The 18,715-nt window shown below is 38.3% G+C and overlaps 1 protein-coding gene across 6 annotated transcripts in view; it reads left to right on the top strand.

The window, feature by feature from the left end:
- Positions 1-18,228, top strand: part of ccdc162 (coiled-coil domain containing 162) — a 91,593-nt gene extending 73,365 nt beyond the window's left edge. For 2 of the 6 annotated variants that reach the window (XM_062969013.1, XM_062969010.1), the window contains 12 exons: positions 1,823-1,932; positions 2,116-2,265; positions 2,437-2,490; positions 2,849-3,016; positions 3,750-3,902; positions 4,974-5,108; positions 6,552-6,704; positions 7,315-7,524; positions 9,454-9,574; positions 13,128-13,190; positions 17,384-17,511; positions 17,825-18,228. In XM_062969013.1, coding sequence (XP_062825083.1) covers positions 1,823-1,932; positions 2,116-2,265; positions 2,437-2,490; positions 2,849-3,016; positions 3,750-3,902; positions 4,974-5,108; positions 6,552-6,704; positions 7,315-7,524; positions 9,454-9,574; positions 13,128-13,190; positions 17,384-17,511; positions 17,825-17,929 — 1,550 coding nt within the window. In that variant the 3' untranslated portion in view covers positions 17,930-18,228. Of the gene's footprint in view, positions 1-1,822; positions 1,933-2,115; positions 2,266-2,436; positions 2,491-2,848; positions 3,174-3,749; positions 3,903-4,973; positions 5,109-6,551; positions 6,705-7,314; positions 7,525-9,453; positions 9,575-13,127; positions 13,191-17,383; positions 17,512-17,824 lie in introns of those variants that run through there. The other 4 variants (XM_062969011.1, XM_062969012.1, XM_062969014.1 and 1 more) reach the window with 4 other exon arrangements.
- The last annotated feature ends 487 nt before the right edge of the window (positions 18,229-18,715 follow it).

The raw sequence follows: 18,715 nt of genomic DNA, 5'->3' as shown, positions 1-18,715 counted from the left end.
GGAAGATTTCAAAAATCGGAGGGAGATCAAAATAACTCTAAAAGAAAATATAAAATATCTAGGAATAGTAGTAACTAAGGACCCAAGTGAAATGGAAAGGAAAAACTTAAAGGCATTGAGGAAAGAGACAGAAAAAAGATTGAATGAATATAACAACATACATTTGTCCTGTTTTGGCAGAATTGCCTTATTCAAAATGAAATTATTACCTAAAGTAAATTTCTTATTTAGAATGATACCCCTCAAAATATCAGAAATTGAACTGAACAAATGGCAACAATTTACAAACAATTTTTTTAATAATGGGAAAAAATAGAATAAAATGCTATTGGTACAAACCACAAAAGGAAGGAGGACTAGGATTACCCAAAATCAAAAGTTATTATGAAGCAAACCAGTTGAGACATGTGGTAGAAGGGATGCTAAATAAAGTGGATATAGACTGGATGGAAACAATTACTAAAGATATAAAAATGAGACTAGAAAAAATATTTTTAAGGAATATTCAAAAAAGGAAATAAACCAAATGGGAAATGTATTATTAAAAAACGTATTAATAACATGGAATAAATATAAATGCCACCTCATTAAAGAGAATTCCAAAATAATGCCAGTGATAAGGGAGAAGAAATTCCCTAAAAACTTAAAAAATGTGTTTGAAAAGGAAGAAATTAGACAAAAGTGGAAGTTGGAGGGAACAAATAAAGGAGAAAAACAACATAAAGGGAATCCTAGGTGACTTAAATATATCATGGCTTCATTGGGCCCAACTAGATCAATGGTTCCAAAATTGGCAAAGAAAGAGGTCGGCTGGAAGAGAACCAACAAAATTTGAAAATATACCGTAGCATTAAAACAACAGACTAAAGAGGGAAATGAATATCCGAAAGGGATAACCAGTATGATATATAAAATATTAATAGAGATTAAAGGGGGGAGGAAAGGGATATTAACATGGGAAATATGGGAGGAAGAACTGGGAATAAAAGTAGGAGAAAGAAATTGGGAAAAAATATGGAAAGCAAGGCATCTCAAAAAATTATCAATTAGAATAAAAGGAAACTACTACAAGATAGTATGGAAGTGGTATTTGACCTCAATAGAGATACATAATATAGATAAGAGCTGTTCAGAAAAATTTTGGAGGGGTTGGCAAGAAAGGGGGACATATATTCATATGTGGTGGGAATGTAAGTATGTACAGAGTTTTTGGGGAAAGGTCATAGTAGAAATAGAGTATCATGAAGAAAAAAATCAATACAAACCCAGCGACTATACTGTTATCTATTTATAAAACATGTGAATGGAAAGAAAATGAAAAGAATTTGATAACAATGTTGCTAACAAGGTTATTAATAGCAAGAAATTAGAAATTAAAATAGAAAATTGGTACAAGTAAATTTGGAAATTAGCAATAAATGATAAATTAACATGCAATTTGAATGTTAAAAAAGGCCTAAGGAAGAAAAATGATTTAAAAAGTATATGGAAGAAATTTATCGAAGAAACATTAAGGAGAGAAGATGGGAATCAACCCCCACCAGAAGAAATGAGGTTCTGGTTGAACTATAAAGAAATGGATTCCGGTGATGGGGAGCACAATGGGTAGAAAGGAAAAAATAATAATTATATGAATTGTAAAGATTTTTCTTTTCTTTGTAACAAAATGAACAGTAATGTAATAAAAAAATATTTTTTTTAAAAAAAGAAATGTACACACACACAACATAATAAGCATGGGCATGGTATAGTAGCTTGTTATGAAATCAAGGTAACATAACTTTTCGTGGTGAACATGTTTGCCCTGGGTTTTTTTTTCCAGAACTCTGGAAGCATCATAGCATGCAAGAAATCTTCTCTGTCACAAGACCAGAAATAGTTGAGTCATTTATACAAAGACTAATGGAAAATCACCAAGAATCAGAAGCAGAGGTACATAGACCATCAATTCCAATGGGTGGAAAGCTTCTAAGATTTGGGGGAATAAAGCATGGGAGCTGAAAAATATTCAGAGCATATAATCCCAGGGTCATTAACCATGGAGGAAGCATGAGAAGCAATTAGATTTCCTTATGTGCATTTAATTGACTGGGCCACTTTAATTTTTCTCCCCAGATTTCCTTTCAGAAAGACCACTTACAAAAGTGCCTCACAGCTCTCGGATGTGATGTCATGGCCAGGGAACGCAGCAACTTTGAAAACTACTCCATGTTTTATGAAAATATACTCCACCGGCAGCATCAGCTCCTCTATAAAAAAGAACAAGTATTTCTCATACTCTCCCTTCTTATGGGGTGAAAGGGGCAGTGTGTTGTACTTTTTGTTTGTCCTGGGATCGGTTCCCTTGTGATTGTTGAATTGAGTGAGTCAAGGGATGTCTGCTAGTAATTTTTAAGGGAGAGCCTACTTAAAATATGTTGTTTGATTCTATTTCAGGAAATGGCTACAACAGAGGACAAGGGGGTAAATGCTGAGCTGAATCTCAGTCAGGTGAGTGGAAGCATTAAGTTTATTATTTTTATTCAGATAACTCCAGATAAACCACAGTGGTGGTGTGTGTGTTGGTCAACAGCTGTAGAGATCATTGTTTGAATTCCCACTCGGCTGTAGAAGCCCATGGGTGACCTTGGGCAAATCACGCAATCTCATCCTCAGAGGAAGGCTACGACAAACCACCTTTGAACAAACCTTGCCCACAAACCCCATGCCTTGGGATGCATACGTTGAAGACACACAACGACCACAGCACCAGAGTTGTCCCTCAGAAATCTTAACTTGTCTTTTTGAGAAACTGAATGATGAAAAGATTTATTAATAGGCTTGTTTGCATAATCTCTCATTCTAACAGGTAGCAGAGATGAATCATGACATGATTATGGAGATAACGGCTCTGAGAGCCAAAACCGCAGATCTCCAAGAAGAAAATCATAGCCTCAGAGAGAAGATAAGAAAGGAAGTACAGGAGGATTATGAAGCATTAGTGCAAAGCATGTTTATGACGTGTGTGCATCTCAAAGTACGTATAGAAGATACACCTGAATGTAAAATATGGAGAATGTCACCTTACTTACTACATGGATGGAACAACTTCATCCCTGGAGTTGATGTGGACCCCAAAACTGGGGGTCTGTTGCCCCTGACTTCCAAAAAGCCCTTCCTCTGACAAAAAAATGGTAAAGTGCCTCTCCTGAAATTCATATTATCAAAGCCATTAAGTATTTAAATATTAAGATTTATTAAAAACTTTAAACAAACACCAAAATACCAATCGCTTAGCATTTAAAGTCCAGTCCTTATCAGTTTGTAAATGCCTGGTGGCAGAGAAATGTGTTCTATTTGTGGTTTGTGTCTGGAAAAGCTATAATTCAGAAAAGTATGGCATATCTAACCATGAACTGCAACCCCATTTGTTTTTGGATTTTATATAGTCTATAATGTTATTTATATAACATTTCTATACCTTTCATTTAACTGCTGAATGAAACTGACTTACCTCCACAGCAGAGAAATTCCTCTGATAGATCTGTGCCAATCTCAATGTTTCATTTAGGCCCTGAATTTATACAGAAAGTGGTTAGGTACCAACTTATATAAAATACATTGATATAGGAATTAATCACATCAACAGTTATGAGATTTTATATTTGCTTATTAAATCTGAAAAATCTTACAGAATTTTATGTCTCTTGTAAACATTTGTATTACTTCAAGCAATGGCTGCACATTTTGGCTCTTGGTTTTGGTTTCAGGGAAAAGTGGATGAATATCGCTTAAGCCTGAGCCAACGCATGTTTGAAATCATCAGTGAAGTGAGAAGAGATGGAGTAGACAAGATGATTGCCCTGAAGAAAAAGTTTGGCTCCACTAAAGATAACAGTGCACTCAAAGAACGCTTGGCTCAGGTAAATTCATGTGTCACAAAGTTGCTTTGATGGTTTTCTAAAGAAGTTTATAGACAAATTAAAAACTCTAGTAACAAAAGGCAGTGCAATCCAATGCAAGCAAGGCACTTGTGGCTGCATTCCTGTCCAGACTCTCTGGACACCACTGGGTTCAGTAGGACTTACTACTGAGTAGATATTTGAAATAGGAGCCCAATGGGTAAGATAGAGCATCCCTAAAGACTACCTTTTTAGGGCTGAAAAAGCCCCCTGGCTTATACTTGAGTGAGGGTCCTGGTCAGCCTATATCTGGGTCGGCTTATACTCGAGTATATAGGTAATCAGAGTTGGACAGTCTTATCTTAGAATACAGTTTTATGTAAATGTTCAAAAATATTTAACTTACTGATGCTTCAATTAATATAATTTTATTGGTTTTTATTTTTATTTTTGAAATTGACCAGTAGCTGCTGCATTTCCCACCCTCGTCTTATACTTGAGTCAATACATTTTCCCAGGATTTTTTGTTGCCTCGGCTTATATTCGGGTTGGCTTAGATTCAGGTATATACAGTAACTGCAGAGGCAAATTTGAACCAGCGCTCTTTGCCACTTCACTACACCAGTGCTTAACACTCATAAAGTCATTTAAAGGTCAGCACTTACAATACAAATCAAACATTACAATAGTTGTCATGGCCAAAGACCAAAGGGTCTTGAGAGAAGCAATGCCTCAGACTTCATGGAAAAACAGAATCTATAAATGGTAAAACATAGTACAGAGGGAGGAAAACTAACCCAGAACTGAGAAAACAGAATTGTGTGTATCATTGTCATCAGTGCAAATACAGCATTTTCAAATCTATTCTCCAGAGAATGATCATCCAGATTCACAGGTTTAGATGACTCTGAACAGAATAATATGTCAACAGCTTCTAAAAGGAGCTTAGTGTAGTTGAAGTGCCTGTAACAGGGCTTGAATTTCTTCCAAGTATAGAGGCTGATGCCAATTCTTAAAATTACACTATCCCCCCCCCCCCAAATGTGAGTAGGTCAGTTTTTTTAAAAAATAGAAATGATGTGCTCTCATTAGCAGGAACAGTTACAGGAGTTACGGGATGAAAATGGCCAGCTGCAAATGTTGGTATTGAAACTGAGGGCCATGAATTACTGGAAGCAAACGGTGCACAAAGCGCACTTGTCAGCCACAGTGAGAGAAGCAGAGAAGGTGAGATCTTTGCAAACCTCCTATCAGTATGTTAGAAGAAAGGGCTTTCCCACAACGCACAAATGTAGCACTGTGATTCTCTTTCGACCACCATGGCATCATGCTATGGAATTATTAGATATACTGCTTTGCTTTTGTTTTAAATGTTGTATTCCTTCAAGAGGAGCCTCTGGTAGCGCAGCGGGTTAAACTGCTGAGCTGCTGAACTTGTGGACCAAAAGGTTGGCGGTTCAAATCCGGGGAGCGGGGTGAGCTCCCGCTGTTAGCCCCAGCTTCTGCCAGCCTTGTAGTTCGAAAACATGCAAATGTGAGTAGATCAGTAGGTACTGCTCCGTCGGGAAGGTTATGGCGCTCCATGCAGTCATATCAGTCACTTGGCCTTGGAAATGTCTATGACAACGCCGGCTCTTTGGCTTAGAAATGGAGATGAGCACCAACCCCCAGAGGCAGACACAATAAGACTTCATGTCAGGGGAAAACATTTACCTTTACCTATTCCTTCAAGTCATTTCCAACTTAGGGTGACTCTTTCACAGGATTTTCATGTCTGGATTTGTTCAAAGAGGTTTGCTTTTGCCTTCCTGTCAAGGATGCTTTGGTTGTGCTTTTCCTGCCTGTCAGAAGGTTGGACTGGAGGGTCCATATTGTTTCTTCCAGTTCTAGGCTGAGAGAGTGGGACTTGCCCAATGTCATTCTATGAGTTTTAATGTCTGAGCAACAGGATGAATTCTAATCCAATATTTAAATTTCACCACACTGGATTTCATTTGTAGTTTAGGGAGAGGAAGATGAAATTGCTTGCTAGAGCATTCTAGTTCTTTTCCACTCTAAAAATTACAAGATCCCACAGAATGCAATCATGACAGTTAAGCTTGATTCAGTGGGCTTCAACTGCGTAGTGTGATGGGATCCTATCTCATTCTAAATCATGAAAGATTCTTGTTTTTAAATTTTAATGGCTAGTATACTGAAATGGTCCAATTCCAATGAACATGTGCATGCATAGCGAACTGCGTGGATTTAGAACAGGCATTAGCAAACCTTGGCCCTCCAGGTGTTTTGGACTGCAACTCCCACCATTCCTAACAGCCTCGGGCCCTTTCCTTTCCCCCATCAGCCGCTTAAGCAGCTGAGGGGAGGGGGGGGAGGAAAGGGCCTGAGGCTGTTAGGAATTGTGGGAGTTGGAGTCCAAAACACCTGGAGGGCCAAAGTTTGCCCATGCCTGATCTAGAAGGTAGCAATGTCAGTTATGTACACACATTTTTAAACAGTGAGCCCCTTTTGCTCCACGATAAATGACATAAACCTTGTAAGACGCTTGCTCATAAGTAACCCTTTGTGGAGAGAAAAAGCGGGGTATAAATCATAACAATAGTAGTAATAATTATTGCAAATTGCTTTTATTTTGCACTTCACAGTCTACTAAATCCATTGCATTCACAGGTGGACAATAAAAATAAAAAAGAATACTTGAAACTGAAGATGATGGCAGAAAAAGAGGCAGTTCTATTTCGTCAGCAACTCAGGTCTGCAAGAAAAGCCTTGGCACAGTCTCAAGCAGAGAATAAAAAACTGAATGGACAGCTAGACAAACAGGTACAGATATGGCTCTGCTACTTCACTGCTTACACAGGAAATCATTTTTTCTCTTTGTTGTGTTGAATTCAGTGCAGTTTTCTCAACTTTTAAGGACCATTTTCCTGTATGTCAGAGGCCCCAATCTTGCATGGCTCAATATAGCATAGTAGTTCTGTTGAGCCATTTACTACTATTCTAATATATGGTTTGAAGGTCCACCCAACCCTTCAGCAAGTCTAGGTTGGGAGGCACTTTGGTTGCCACAAAGGAAGGAGAGGAATACCAACCTCTTCAGCGAAGAAAAGTGGATCTATGTATCTGTGTATGCTGTTAACAATAGTCTAGCCAGAATGGATTCGTTCTTGCTATATGCCATTCCTGTTTATGGCACAGTCAGATAACTCCCTCTGTTTGAAAGGTTCAGGAGTGTGTGTCAGTCCTTGTGTATCTGAAGCATCTGTGTAATTCTTCATGTAAACAAAGTGGCAGCATCCACATACATTAGGTCCGTATGACTTGTCTTGAGGGAACCCCCAAATTTTCAGAAAAGGGGAGGAGTGTGAACATTGCAGTGAGGAATAGTATTAGGAAGTAGATTGCAACATGATCTGTGTGATTTCATGCACAGGGACATTTGCTACAGAAAGTAGAACAGAAAATGAATCAAGAGGTCAGCAGATGGCAGCAGGTTAATTTGATGAAGACAGAAAACTTGGAGAAGATGCTAGAAAACCTTGCCGAGAAAGAAGTGAAACTGCAGAGCTTGACAGAAGAAGCAGAGAAATCCACTAAGATACAACAACTTCAAGGGAAAAGGGTTAAGAAAGAAATCCAGCAAGTAAGATTATAAATACATCTGTTAATGGTAAATAACTGAGTGTGTACCATGGTTTTATATACTAATAATAAGCGTCCACAAGCAATCCCAACTGCAAAACATAAAAATAGATAAATATTACTTAAAACATAGGGAGTTCTCATTCCTTCTCTTATCAGCACTGAGAACGCTCACGAAGGTTGATGCTGCACATCACACCATCTTTTATTTATTACATTCAGCCCTCCACATGGAGCCCCTGGTTGCACAATGGGTTAAGCTCTTGTGCCGGCAGGACTGCTGACTGAAAAGTCAGCGGTTTGAATCCGGAAAGCGGGGTGAGCTCCCGTCTGTCGGCTCTAGCTTCCCATGCAGGGACATGAGAGAAGCCTCCCACAGGATGGTAAAAGATCAAACATCCGGGCATCCCTTGAACAACATCCTTGCAGACAGCCAATTCTTTCACACCAGAAGCGACTTGCAGTTTCTCAAGTTGCTCCTGACATGAAAAATAAAGCCCTACACATTTGCTGTGGTTAGGGGCATAGCAGGCTTGTGAAAGTAAAAAAAAACCCATAAATAAATTGCTTTTTTTAAACTTGAGAGAACAACTTTATGAATTTCTATATCTTCCGTCATGATTGATGCAAGTTGACCATAAAGTCACACTGGAAGACCCAGAGATTCCTAAAAAGAACATAGCAAATTCTGTGAAAGTCAAAACTGCAAATGTGGAGGAACTGTCTTATTTAGGAAAAAATATTTATTGTATGAAGAGGTTTGCCAAGAGTATATGTGACTACAAGTACTCACTTAATTTTTTTGTTTTGGTTGGTTCTTAAAAGATGTAAGTCTAAATTGCTAATTTCAACTCGGAAAGACCTATTAAATCAACAAGAACATGGTTAGTGAACACTTACGTGAATTCCATTGATTCGAATTCCATAGTCCTCTAGCTAGGATTAACAATTAGGCTGTACCATATATTTTTGCAACAAAATATTTTTTTCACAAGGAACAGAAACTCAGTTTGATTTTTTTTTAGTAATGGTGATATTATGGCTTAAGTGAGATTAAAATGTGAAAATATAAATGTTTCAAGTTTTCTATCGTTTTAAAATCAGGGTAGGCAAAAAGTATTTGTGTTGGGTTGATGTTCTAAATTATCATGAACATGGAAGGAGATGTAAAACATAGAATGGTGGGGTTGGAAAAAAGATATATGCTTCCTAACTGAATAACATGTCTTCAATTCCATCTCCAAAAATCTTTTTTCAGGTTCTAATGTTACCTAGCTGCTTCCATGGCCATACTTTTATTTTATTTTTTAAAAATGACCCGGGGTCCTTTATAGCAGTTGCCTGAATGTACAAACTTGTCACTGCTGTATATTTATGGCTTGCTATGCAAACACTGAAAGAATCCTCCAAATTCTTATTTATTGGGAAGCAGCTGCTATGGTCACTGGGGTCTGTTCCAGGTTGAGAAGAGTCTTACTGCTGTCCTCACACTCCACTTCTCACACAAACAATCACCAACATGAGGGGGAAATGCAACAGGGACCCTGCTTCTGTCTGTCACACTGGAGATCACTCAGAGAAGATCCTCTTGATAGTTGCTGCTTCCTGGTATTTAGGAATTGGAGGGATCGGACTCGGATTCACTGCCTAGCACTGTAAGATAGGATTCAAGGTGATATTTACAGCAGGCCTGCATAACCTGTGGCCCACCAGGTGTTTTGAACTTCAGCTCCCAGAATTACTAACCATTGGACATACTGGCTAGGGCTTCTGGGAGTTGGAGTCCCAAAACCAAACGGGATGTGCAGACATGATTTACAGCTCCATGATGCTTACAGAAGCACAAATTCTAAACAGGATTCTGGCAATTAATTTTAATATATGAAATCTTGAAATTATGTTGTTGATTAAGATGTTATTATCTTTTTAGATAAGAAGTCAGTTAACACAGGAGCGCAGTTTAAAGCTGAATGCTTACCAACGGGTAGAAGAGTTGCAGTCTCAACTTTATGACGTGGAAGCTACAACATCCCAGAGAAATTCACCTGGAGGTATAATTGCAATTTGAATTCTATCTGACCCCACCTCTGGATGACATGCTATCATGTGGATGTTTGACATAGGAATAAAGAATAAAAAGCAGCCCCACTCTTGAGGCAGGATGGGTGAGGGATCAGGCATACCACTACAGTAGATATGAGGGTACAAAGTGAAGAGTTTGTTAGACTCCTGTCATTTGGAAGATAACTTGGCACTTATCCTCAATTTTACTGACAATAAAACCCTTCTCTGTCCCAGGTAAGATGTGCCCAGTTCAGAAACAGTTTAGGTGTGCACAGAAAAGATCTGCTTTATAGGTTTTCAGCTGGAACAATTCTGTAGAGAACATTGGAAAAGGTATTGGGCCTTCTTAATTCCTCGTTTAAAGGAGGGTGGGGAGAGATGAAAGAATAACTTGTTTATGGAAAACCTGAGAGATAGTTTTAATAGCAGTGTTTGAAATAAAACATTTGCTTTGCTATAAAAAATGGGTGGCCAGCATATAAATCATGAAAGTGTCACAACCATAGTTGAACAGATGCACACTGAATAGATGTACATTTAATGCAGAAGAGTTTGACCCATACTGCTGGAATCTTCTTTTAGGCTTTCCCAGATACAAGGAAGAGCCATGCCTGTAAAATGTTTGTTATGACCCATACAACTCTGGTCTCCATTCCCTGAAGGGTTGTATTGTCCCATATGAACCTGCCTAGGCTTTGGGGTATTTGGGTGAGGCCTCCCTCTGAGGGCCATCGCGCTGGAAGGAATGTTTGGCGGGATTGCGAAGCAGAGCCTTTCTTGGTGATTCCTCTCAAGTTTTGAAATACCCTTTCAAGGGAGGCTGGACTAGCTCCTTCTTTCTTGTATTTCCATCAATAGGTGAATATATAATATCCCATGTTTCTCCCATTATAGGCCAAGGTGTCCCAGGACAGGCTTTGGAGAACTATTCATAAGAAAGGGTCTTTTAATTGTGAACTGTTCTATTCAGGGCTTTTTAGTGGCTATGTTCTTCATTCTGTAAGTGAGTGGTATGTGTGTTTATAAAGATGCATTTCAAGAAGCCAGTGAATTCACATTGAGCATCTGAACTGAGGCAAGCAAGGATGTTGTTCTATTTGAGAATTAACTATTTTTGTGAGGTCAAATAAATGGCATGATTGGAATTCAAAGGTAGATTTAAGTATCTGCTGCTAAAGCAGATATATAATCCCATAAAGCACAAAACAACCTGTTTACTTACAGAAACATACAGGGTAACATTTCTGCCTTTTCTCATCTCTAAACCACCTCTTCCTCGTGCCTTATGGCTGGCTTGGAGCCATGCCATCAAAGAGTTAAAATAATGACTTAGCTAGTCAGTGGGGTCACAAAGAGGACTAATTAAAGGAGGTGGAAATGGCAGTGAGCGGCTTCCAAAGAGCAACAGGGGAACAGACCCTCGTCATTGTTGCCACTGTTACATTTCTGGATGCCATGTTAGAATTACCAGTACAAAGGAGTGAACCCAGGACTTCCAGCATGCACTGAAACAGATCTTCTTATGGCAAGCTGGTAAAGAGTTAGCTGGAAAACCTTAATACTAGGGAACATGGCTTCCACTTGTGCACATTTCAATATAAGCTAATGAGGGCAATGAGTGACTGCCCCACTTCAACAAACAATTGTGATTCGATCTTGACACTAATCATGACACTAATGAGCTTAGCAGTAGCATGAACCCTGTAGCTACACAGATAGCAGCGCTGAGTATTTCAGATAATTTGCAGCGCTCAGGTACTGGCCTGTTGTTTTCTGTGTTAGCAAAGCTCCATGTTGACATTTGCTCTAATCAGTTTAATTGCGTCTAGTTTTTTAAAATCGGCGTGAAAAACTGGGAATGATGTGATATACTACTCAACCTCTTAAATCACCCCAGGAGTCATATTACGTAGTATTTTACAGTTGAGTCAGAGTTTCAAGTGGATCCAATTTGTTAAATTAATCCTGATTTGGATGGATCCAATAATGAAATCAACAGGATCCAATTTACTGAATTAACCTTATGAGATTAACCTCCACCCCATTAAAACAGCCATAAACCTAGAGCAATCATGTTACAAGAACATTTTTTCAATTACTTAAGAATTAATTAAGCCATAGAACACTTCTAAATTGATAGTACGTTTAGCAAAATATTTTACGTTGATGAAAAAAACCCTAAACCAATCAAGAAAGAAAAAATGTGTACATGTAGATGTGTGCATGCGCCTTCAAGTCGCCTGTTGATTTATAACAATGTCATGGATTTCATGGCGTTTCCTTAGTCAAGGAATAGACAGAGTACTTTTTGCCCCTAATAAAGATATGACCACAGAGCATTGTTCTCTCTTTAGATTGTGGACACTATAGGAGCTTGCTATGAATGATCTATTTGTTTAATATGAGTATCATGAATGAAACAAGTTCAGACCAATGTACAGATTGTGCAAATAAAATGGATTTAGAGAAGAATATATCTTTAATATACTTCGATAAATAGGAGACATGCATTGATATATTTGTGAAAATGTATTTAGTGATGCTTTTTGTAACAACATATTTGTGTGAAAAATAATTCCCTGCTCGTTTTTTCTTTTAAAATATGCATAATAATAATAATAATTTCAAAGATGTAAAGTTAGAACTCAGAATATATGTTTCAGCTATTAAGCCTGAACACCAACCTTCACATTAATTGATTAATTGAAATTAACAAGTAATATTAGGCCATGGTTCGATGTTCAGTCATTATTATTTTGTATGGAATTATTCTAACAAAATATTAGGAGTGTACCCATTTATTTATTTATGTTTCCCTTCTCTCTGAATTTGAAGATCCTTGATATACAACTTTAAATACATACAGTAGAGTCTCACTTATCCAATACTCGCCTATCCAATGTTCTGGATTATCCAACGCATTTTTGTAGTCAATGTTTTCAATACATCGTGATATTTTGGTACTAAATTTGTAAATACAGTAATTACTACATAGCATTACTGCGTATTGAACTACTTTTTCTGCCAAATTTGTTGTATAACATGATGTTTTGGTGCTTAATTTGTAAAATCATAACCTAATTTGATGTTTAATAGGCTTTTCCTTAATCTCTCCTTATTATCCAACATATTAGCTTATCCAACATTCTGCCAGCCCGTTTATGTTGGATAAGTGAGACTCTACTCTATTTGATACACTTTAGAGTTTTTAATCATCTACTTTAAGTTTTGGTAATCTGCTACAAAAAACGATATTGAGGGATCTGTGGTGAAAAAAAAGCTAAGAACCGCTGCATTGCCCTCCTTAGGACAGAGTGTGGTTTCTGATTATAATTCCTGTAGCCAAAACATTTGAACATGACCTCAGGACTGAATAAAATAAAACCTATTATTTATAATCATTCTTCTAGCAATCTCATTTTGGGGGGAAATATCATATACAAGGAAGTATTCTGCTAAAATGTTGCTGACCTTTAGTATTTTTAGGATTTGTGTGGATCCTTCTTACAGATTATCAAATTTATATTCATGTTTTCACAGCAACACGAAGAAAGTCTGCTAATCTTTTACGCAGTAACAGTAGCATATGCCACAATTTTTCAGGTAACAAAGAATATTACTAGTATCAACTTTAATTCTTTAGTATTACAGTATAATGGGTTGAAATCCTGTTGGTGAGTTATACAAACTCTTCCAACCCAATTTCACGGCCGGAATCACAGGATCGTTGTGTGTTTTCCGGGCTTTATGGCCATGTTCCAGAAGTATTTTCTCCTGACATTTCGCCCACATCTATGGCAGGCACCCTCAGAGATTGTGAGGTATGTAGCCCGGAAAACACATAACAGCCCTGAGACCCATTGATCACAGTAGCTACTTCTAATTATGTGGGGATAAGTAGGGGTCGCAGTGGCTCAGCGGGTTAAACCACTAAGTTGGAGAACTTGCTGACCGGAAAGTCGGCAGTTTGAATCTGTGGGACGGGGTGAGCTCCCGTTGTTAGAACCAGCTTCTGCTAACCTAGTAGTTCGAAAATATACAAATGCGAGTATCAGTAGGTACTGCTTTGACGGGAAGGTAACAGCACTCCATGCAGTAATGCCAACCACGTGACTTAGGAGGCATCTATGGACAACGGCAGCTCTTCAGCTTAGAAATTGAGATGAGCACCACCCCCCAGAGTCAGACTCGACTAGACTTAATGTCAAGGGGAAACCTTTACCTTTACCTACAGCCCCTGAGTATCCCACAAAGAAAGGGCACATAGATTCAGTAAATGCAATTAGTGGTGTGAACAAATAACTAATTCATTTGTGGCCTAAACCATTAGGTTTCCACATTAATGCTAACGGCCAGCTAATTTTAAAACATTAAAATTTGTTAAGATAGATGGCTCTTCCTTTGGTAGATAAGGTAAACTGGAAAGGCCAAAGGGCAATTAGGAATTGAGAGAAAGCATTATGTGGTTTTGTTGCTAGGCGGAAAAACCCAGCTGAAGAACAGGAATCAGTTGAAGAGTTGCAACCAGGGAACAATTGGTTTTTTCCTTTCCTCATTTTTGTCTCAATTCCCATTTGGAATGTTACTGTTCACTCACCTCCTCCCTCAATGGAGCACACACTTGTTAAGAGTGAGACAAAGGATATAGATAACAAAATTCAAATTTCATCCGATCCCTGTTTTTGTTTTAGAATGTTTTACCTATGTTTTGAGACATTTGTGCCTTTTTAACATTAATAATAATAATATAAATTATTTCTACCCTGTCACCATCTCCCAAAAGGGACTAGAGGTGGCTTACAAAGCACTCGTAATGTAACAATACATACGGTGCAATAAATACAGATACATCAATATCAAAGGAAAACATAATTCACATCATCAATACATAAGACAATACCACAGTAAAATCAATCACCATATTAACTTTTAATAAAAATGTTGTTTGAAAAGGAAGCAGATATTATACATGTTCAAGACTGGGCGTAAAAAGAGAGATAAAATTGAGGCAGAACTGAACTGAACATGATGTATTCTGAGATACTGTTTGAAACAGCATTTCCAAACCTGAGTTTTCCAATGTGTTGGACGAGCATCTCCAAGACACAACCATATCATGGACTCAGGGCTGTAGCCAGAAAAATTTTGGGGGGGGGGGGGGGTTTGAAAATTTCAGCACACACCCCTCCCCGCTACAAACCTGTCAATATCTGCCTGAGATAGTGCCTGGAGGGACTCTGAATGTTTTGTGTCTCATAGACTTAGCATGGGGATTTGGTTAACCAGTTAAAATTCATGAGTAAACCAGGTTTTTTTTATAACCTGAAAAATTTCGGGGGGGGGGGGTGGGTTGAACCCCTAAAACCGCCCTCTCGCTACAGGCCTGCATGGACTATAGACTATCTTGGAGGGGGATCCAGGTTGAAAGGAAAAAACAATACATCTGAATACATACATTTGCTAAACGCTAAAAGCAAATGTTACAACCTCCTTACCATTCTCTGCAAACTGCACATTCAGGTTCAAATATTATTTTAAATCTTTCTTTAAAGATTGATAGAGCCAAGCTGATGCTGTTGTACAACTCATGCTTCTGTTAGATAAACTGATTTTATAATCAGATCAGCTGTCCCAAATACATCAGTTCATTTACAATTCAATTGTCAGTCACATTTGTTCTAAGAATATTCTAGGGGAAGAAACTCCTTTAAATAAAGTAGTAGGATCAAAAACATGTATTAACAAGGAATACAATACCAGCACTATGTATGCCCTACCATGTTCCAGCAGCTAGTTCTGCATATACTGCACTTCATAGTTTTGTTGCGGAAAATTATCTGAGCCTTGTTCCAACTCTGATCTTGAACTTTTATTGCAAATGAAACTTCAGTAAAAGGCTGAGAAGCTTTTTTGTTTCCAACTATTTATAATGACAGCTGCCTTTAAGCTTTGTCAAGAGAGAAATAAGTATTTGGCTAAATCTGCGAGCAACATGTACAGCTTTTTTCAAGTGCCCTACAGGGACAGAAGTTACTGTGAATATCCCTAATATAGCTATCTATTACAAAGGCTTTCATATTCTGTATGTCCATGTTGCTCGTTTCCTTTATGTAGAGCTGACAAGAAATCACAGTGCAGCATATGTAAAGGCCAAATTATTCAAGATTTTATTTTTATGAATTCACAGAATCATAGAATAGTTGAAAGGGACCATGTGAGGCACCTCCCTGCCCAGTCCAACTCCCTGCCATGCACGAAAAGCGCAAAGTACCCCTGACAGATGGCCATCCAGCCTCTGTTTAAAAGTTTCAAAGGAAGGAGCTTCCACCACACTCGTAATATTCAGGTGGAATCTCCTTTCCTGTAATTTGAACCCATTGCTTCGAGTCCTAGTTTTCAAGACAGCAGAAAACAAGCCTGTTCCCTCTTCCTGATGACATTTCACATGTTTAGGACTATCTTGTCTCCTCTCAACCTTCTCTTCTGCAGACTAAACATACCCAGTTCTTTAAGATGCTTCCCATAGGGCATTGTCTCTAGACCTTTGATAATTGCCCTCCTCTGAACATCTTCCAGCTTGTCAATAGGTGAAGTGTCATCGCCAAGGCAATATTCATCTGCAATTGTGTAACTAGAATTGAATAGCCATAGCCCTCTTGGATTCCTGGTGAATTAGTCAGGTATCTTCTTCATTCACTCAGTCGTTGCCGACTCTTCGTGACCTCATGGACCAGTCCACGCCAGAGTTCCCTGTCGGTTGTCGCCGCCCCCAGCTCCTTCAAGGTCAAGCCAGTCACTAGAAGGATACCATCCAACCATCTTACCCTTGGTCGGCCTCTCTTCCTTTTTCCTTCCATTTTCCCCAGCATCATAATCTTTTCCAAGCTTTCCTGTCTTCTCATGATGTGGCCAAAATACTTCATCTTTGCCTCTAATATCCTTCCCTCCAGTGAGCAGCCGGGCATCATTTCCTGGAGGATGGACTGGTTGGATCTTCTTGCGGTCCAAGGCACTCTCAGGATTTTCCTCCAGCACCAAAGTTCAAAAGCGTCTATCTTCCTTTGCTCAGCTTTCCTTATGGTCCTGCTCTTGCATCCATAGGTTACTATGGGGAATACCATTGCTTTAGCTATGCGGACCTTCGTTGCCAGTGTGATGTCTTTGCTCTCCACTATTTTATCAAGGTTGGCCATTGCTCTCCTCCCATGAAGTAGATGTCTTCTGATTTGCAGTCAGGTATATTTTACCTTCCCTGCTTAAAAACTGCTAAATGCTGCTAAATCCCTACACAGCCTCCTTCTAGCAAGAATAGAGCACCTGCCATGCAACAGGGAGCTGCATGAGCATTGTCACAGCAGGATTCATGTAATATAATATTTAAAATATTTTTAAAAAGAAACAAAAATAGGCCTGATTTACAACAACCTTGTAAATAAGCAGCAACTCCTGACGTTCAATCCTGATGACTGAGTAAAAGTCCCTTGCTTGACAGCTAGTATAAAATATAGGTTACTGGACACTTTCTGGGCTACAAAAATAAAATTGCACCGAATGAACTAGTTGAGGAAGGATGAAGAGTTGAGACCCTTGCCCAATAGTTTGTTCACATACCTGTATAGATTTCTTTGTAGTCATTAATGAATTAGTTAAAGGCAAGACTGCTCTACACATATAACAGGTGGAAGTAAAAGATGTGGTCCTAAACTGTACCATTTCAAACTGTTATATGCTTGTTTAAATTTGGTAGAGCAAACGTACAAGCAGTCCTAGCCAAAGATGCATGTTTTGTGTTCCAGGCACTGCTTCGTGGTGCCAGCAGACAAGACTATCACCATTCATGTTAACCAGGGACATCAGGCACAACCTTTTGACTGCTGACCCTGTGGGTAGGAGCAAGTCAGAGAAGATTCCAAGACCCAAAACAGTATGTAGTGAAGGATCCAAAGAGAGAATGAAAAATGTCAGTGTAACTTTCCTAAGCAAGAAGTGAATTATTCTGCATGTGTTGTTAACCAAGCTTATCTGAACATATACTTTAAAGTAATCATTATCTGTGAACTATTCTGTAAGTTAAAACCCTGTTGGATGGGCTTTGCTCTTGTCCTTCAGAACAATTTCAGGAAAGCAATAATATATATTGGGATCACAGAAGCAAAGTCAGATGCTCCAAAGAAAAAAGTGAAGGTTTGACTGTTGTGTATGACAAAAAATTACAAACACTGTATTTTTATTTACAGGTACCTTCTGGGGGAAGGAACAGTGTCATAGATGCTCTCTTACCTGACCTCAGAGAAGACATCTCAAAAATAAAATATGGTTGTGAAAGTGGTCCAGACATTTAGTTTCACAGCATGATTGATGAGTGAAGTATTTAACTGATAATCCCTTTATTTTTAGGCAAGCCTTTCTTTTATGTTACTGTGGGGGAAGGAATAATTTAATGGGGTATATTTTAAGGTGTTTTTTTTTTTGCTCTTTTGAGCTTTTCAACATTGTAATTTAGTGTTTTTAATTAGAACTTTTTTAAAATTGTGCAAAACAGGTTTTTGTGTACTTTGTTATTAACTTGATGGGAGCTGCCTTGAGCATTGGGAGAAGGTGGGATATGATACAACTTTAAAATAAACCATTTGCCTGTTTACTTAGACGAGTAAGCCTCGCTGAAATTACATAGGATTAATTTCTGAGCAACTTGTGAAAGATTGCTTGCATGCATTTGTGATTTTTAACCGGTAATGAATCACTTTCTACTAGATGTTCTCCTACACATTTTATACTACAAAAATGAAAAAAAATCTTCTAGATATTTGGAAGTGTATTTTGGATGACCCCGTTGGCAAGAAGATATATCTGATCTGTAATAATGCACTAATAAATAATAGTATAGTTCTAACTAAAGCATACATCCCTCTGCTGGAATATCTAGTAGTACAAGCCACCACATGCATACTTGCTGTACCTCTCAAGATTAAGAGGAAGTGCTACAAAAATGGTGCCTCACAAAAGTCTGGCTTGAGAAGAGGCAAAATAAAAGTAATAGGAAATTGTTTTAGACTGCCAGCTTTTTATCTTGCACACAGGGTCAGGCAATTTTATTTTGTCTGTGGGCAGAATGGACTGCCAAATAA

The sequence above is a fragment of the Anolis carolinensis genome, chromosome 1, assembly GCF_035594765.1.
Source record: "Anolis carolinensis isolate JA03-04 chromosome 1, rAnoCar3.1.pri, whole genome shotgun sequence".
Taxonomy (NCBI): domain Eukaryota; kingdom Metazoa; phylum Chordata; class Lepidosauria; order Squamata; family Dactyloidae; genus Anolis; species Anolis carolinensis.
This window is presented reverse-complemented; position numbering and strand designations above follow the sequence as displayed.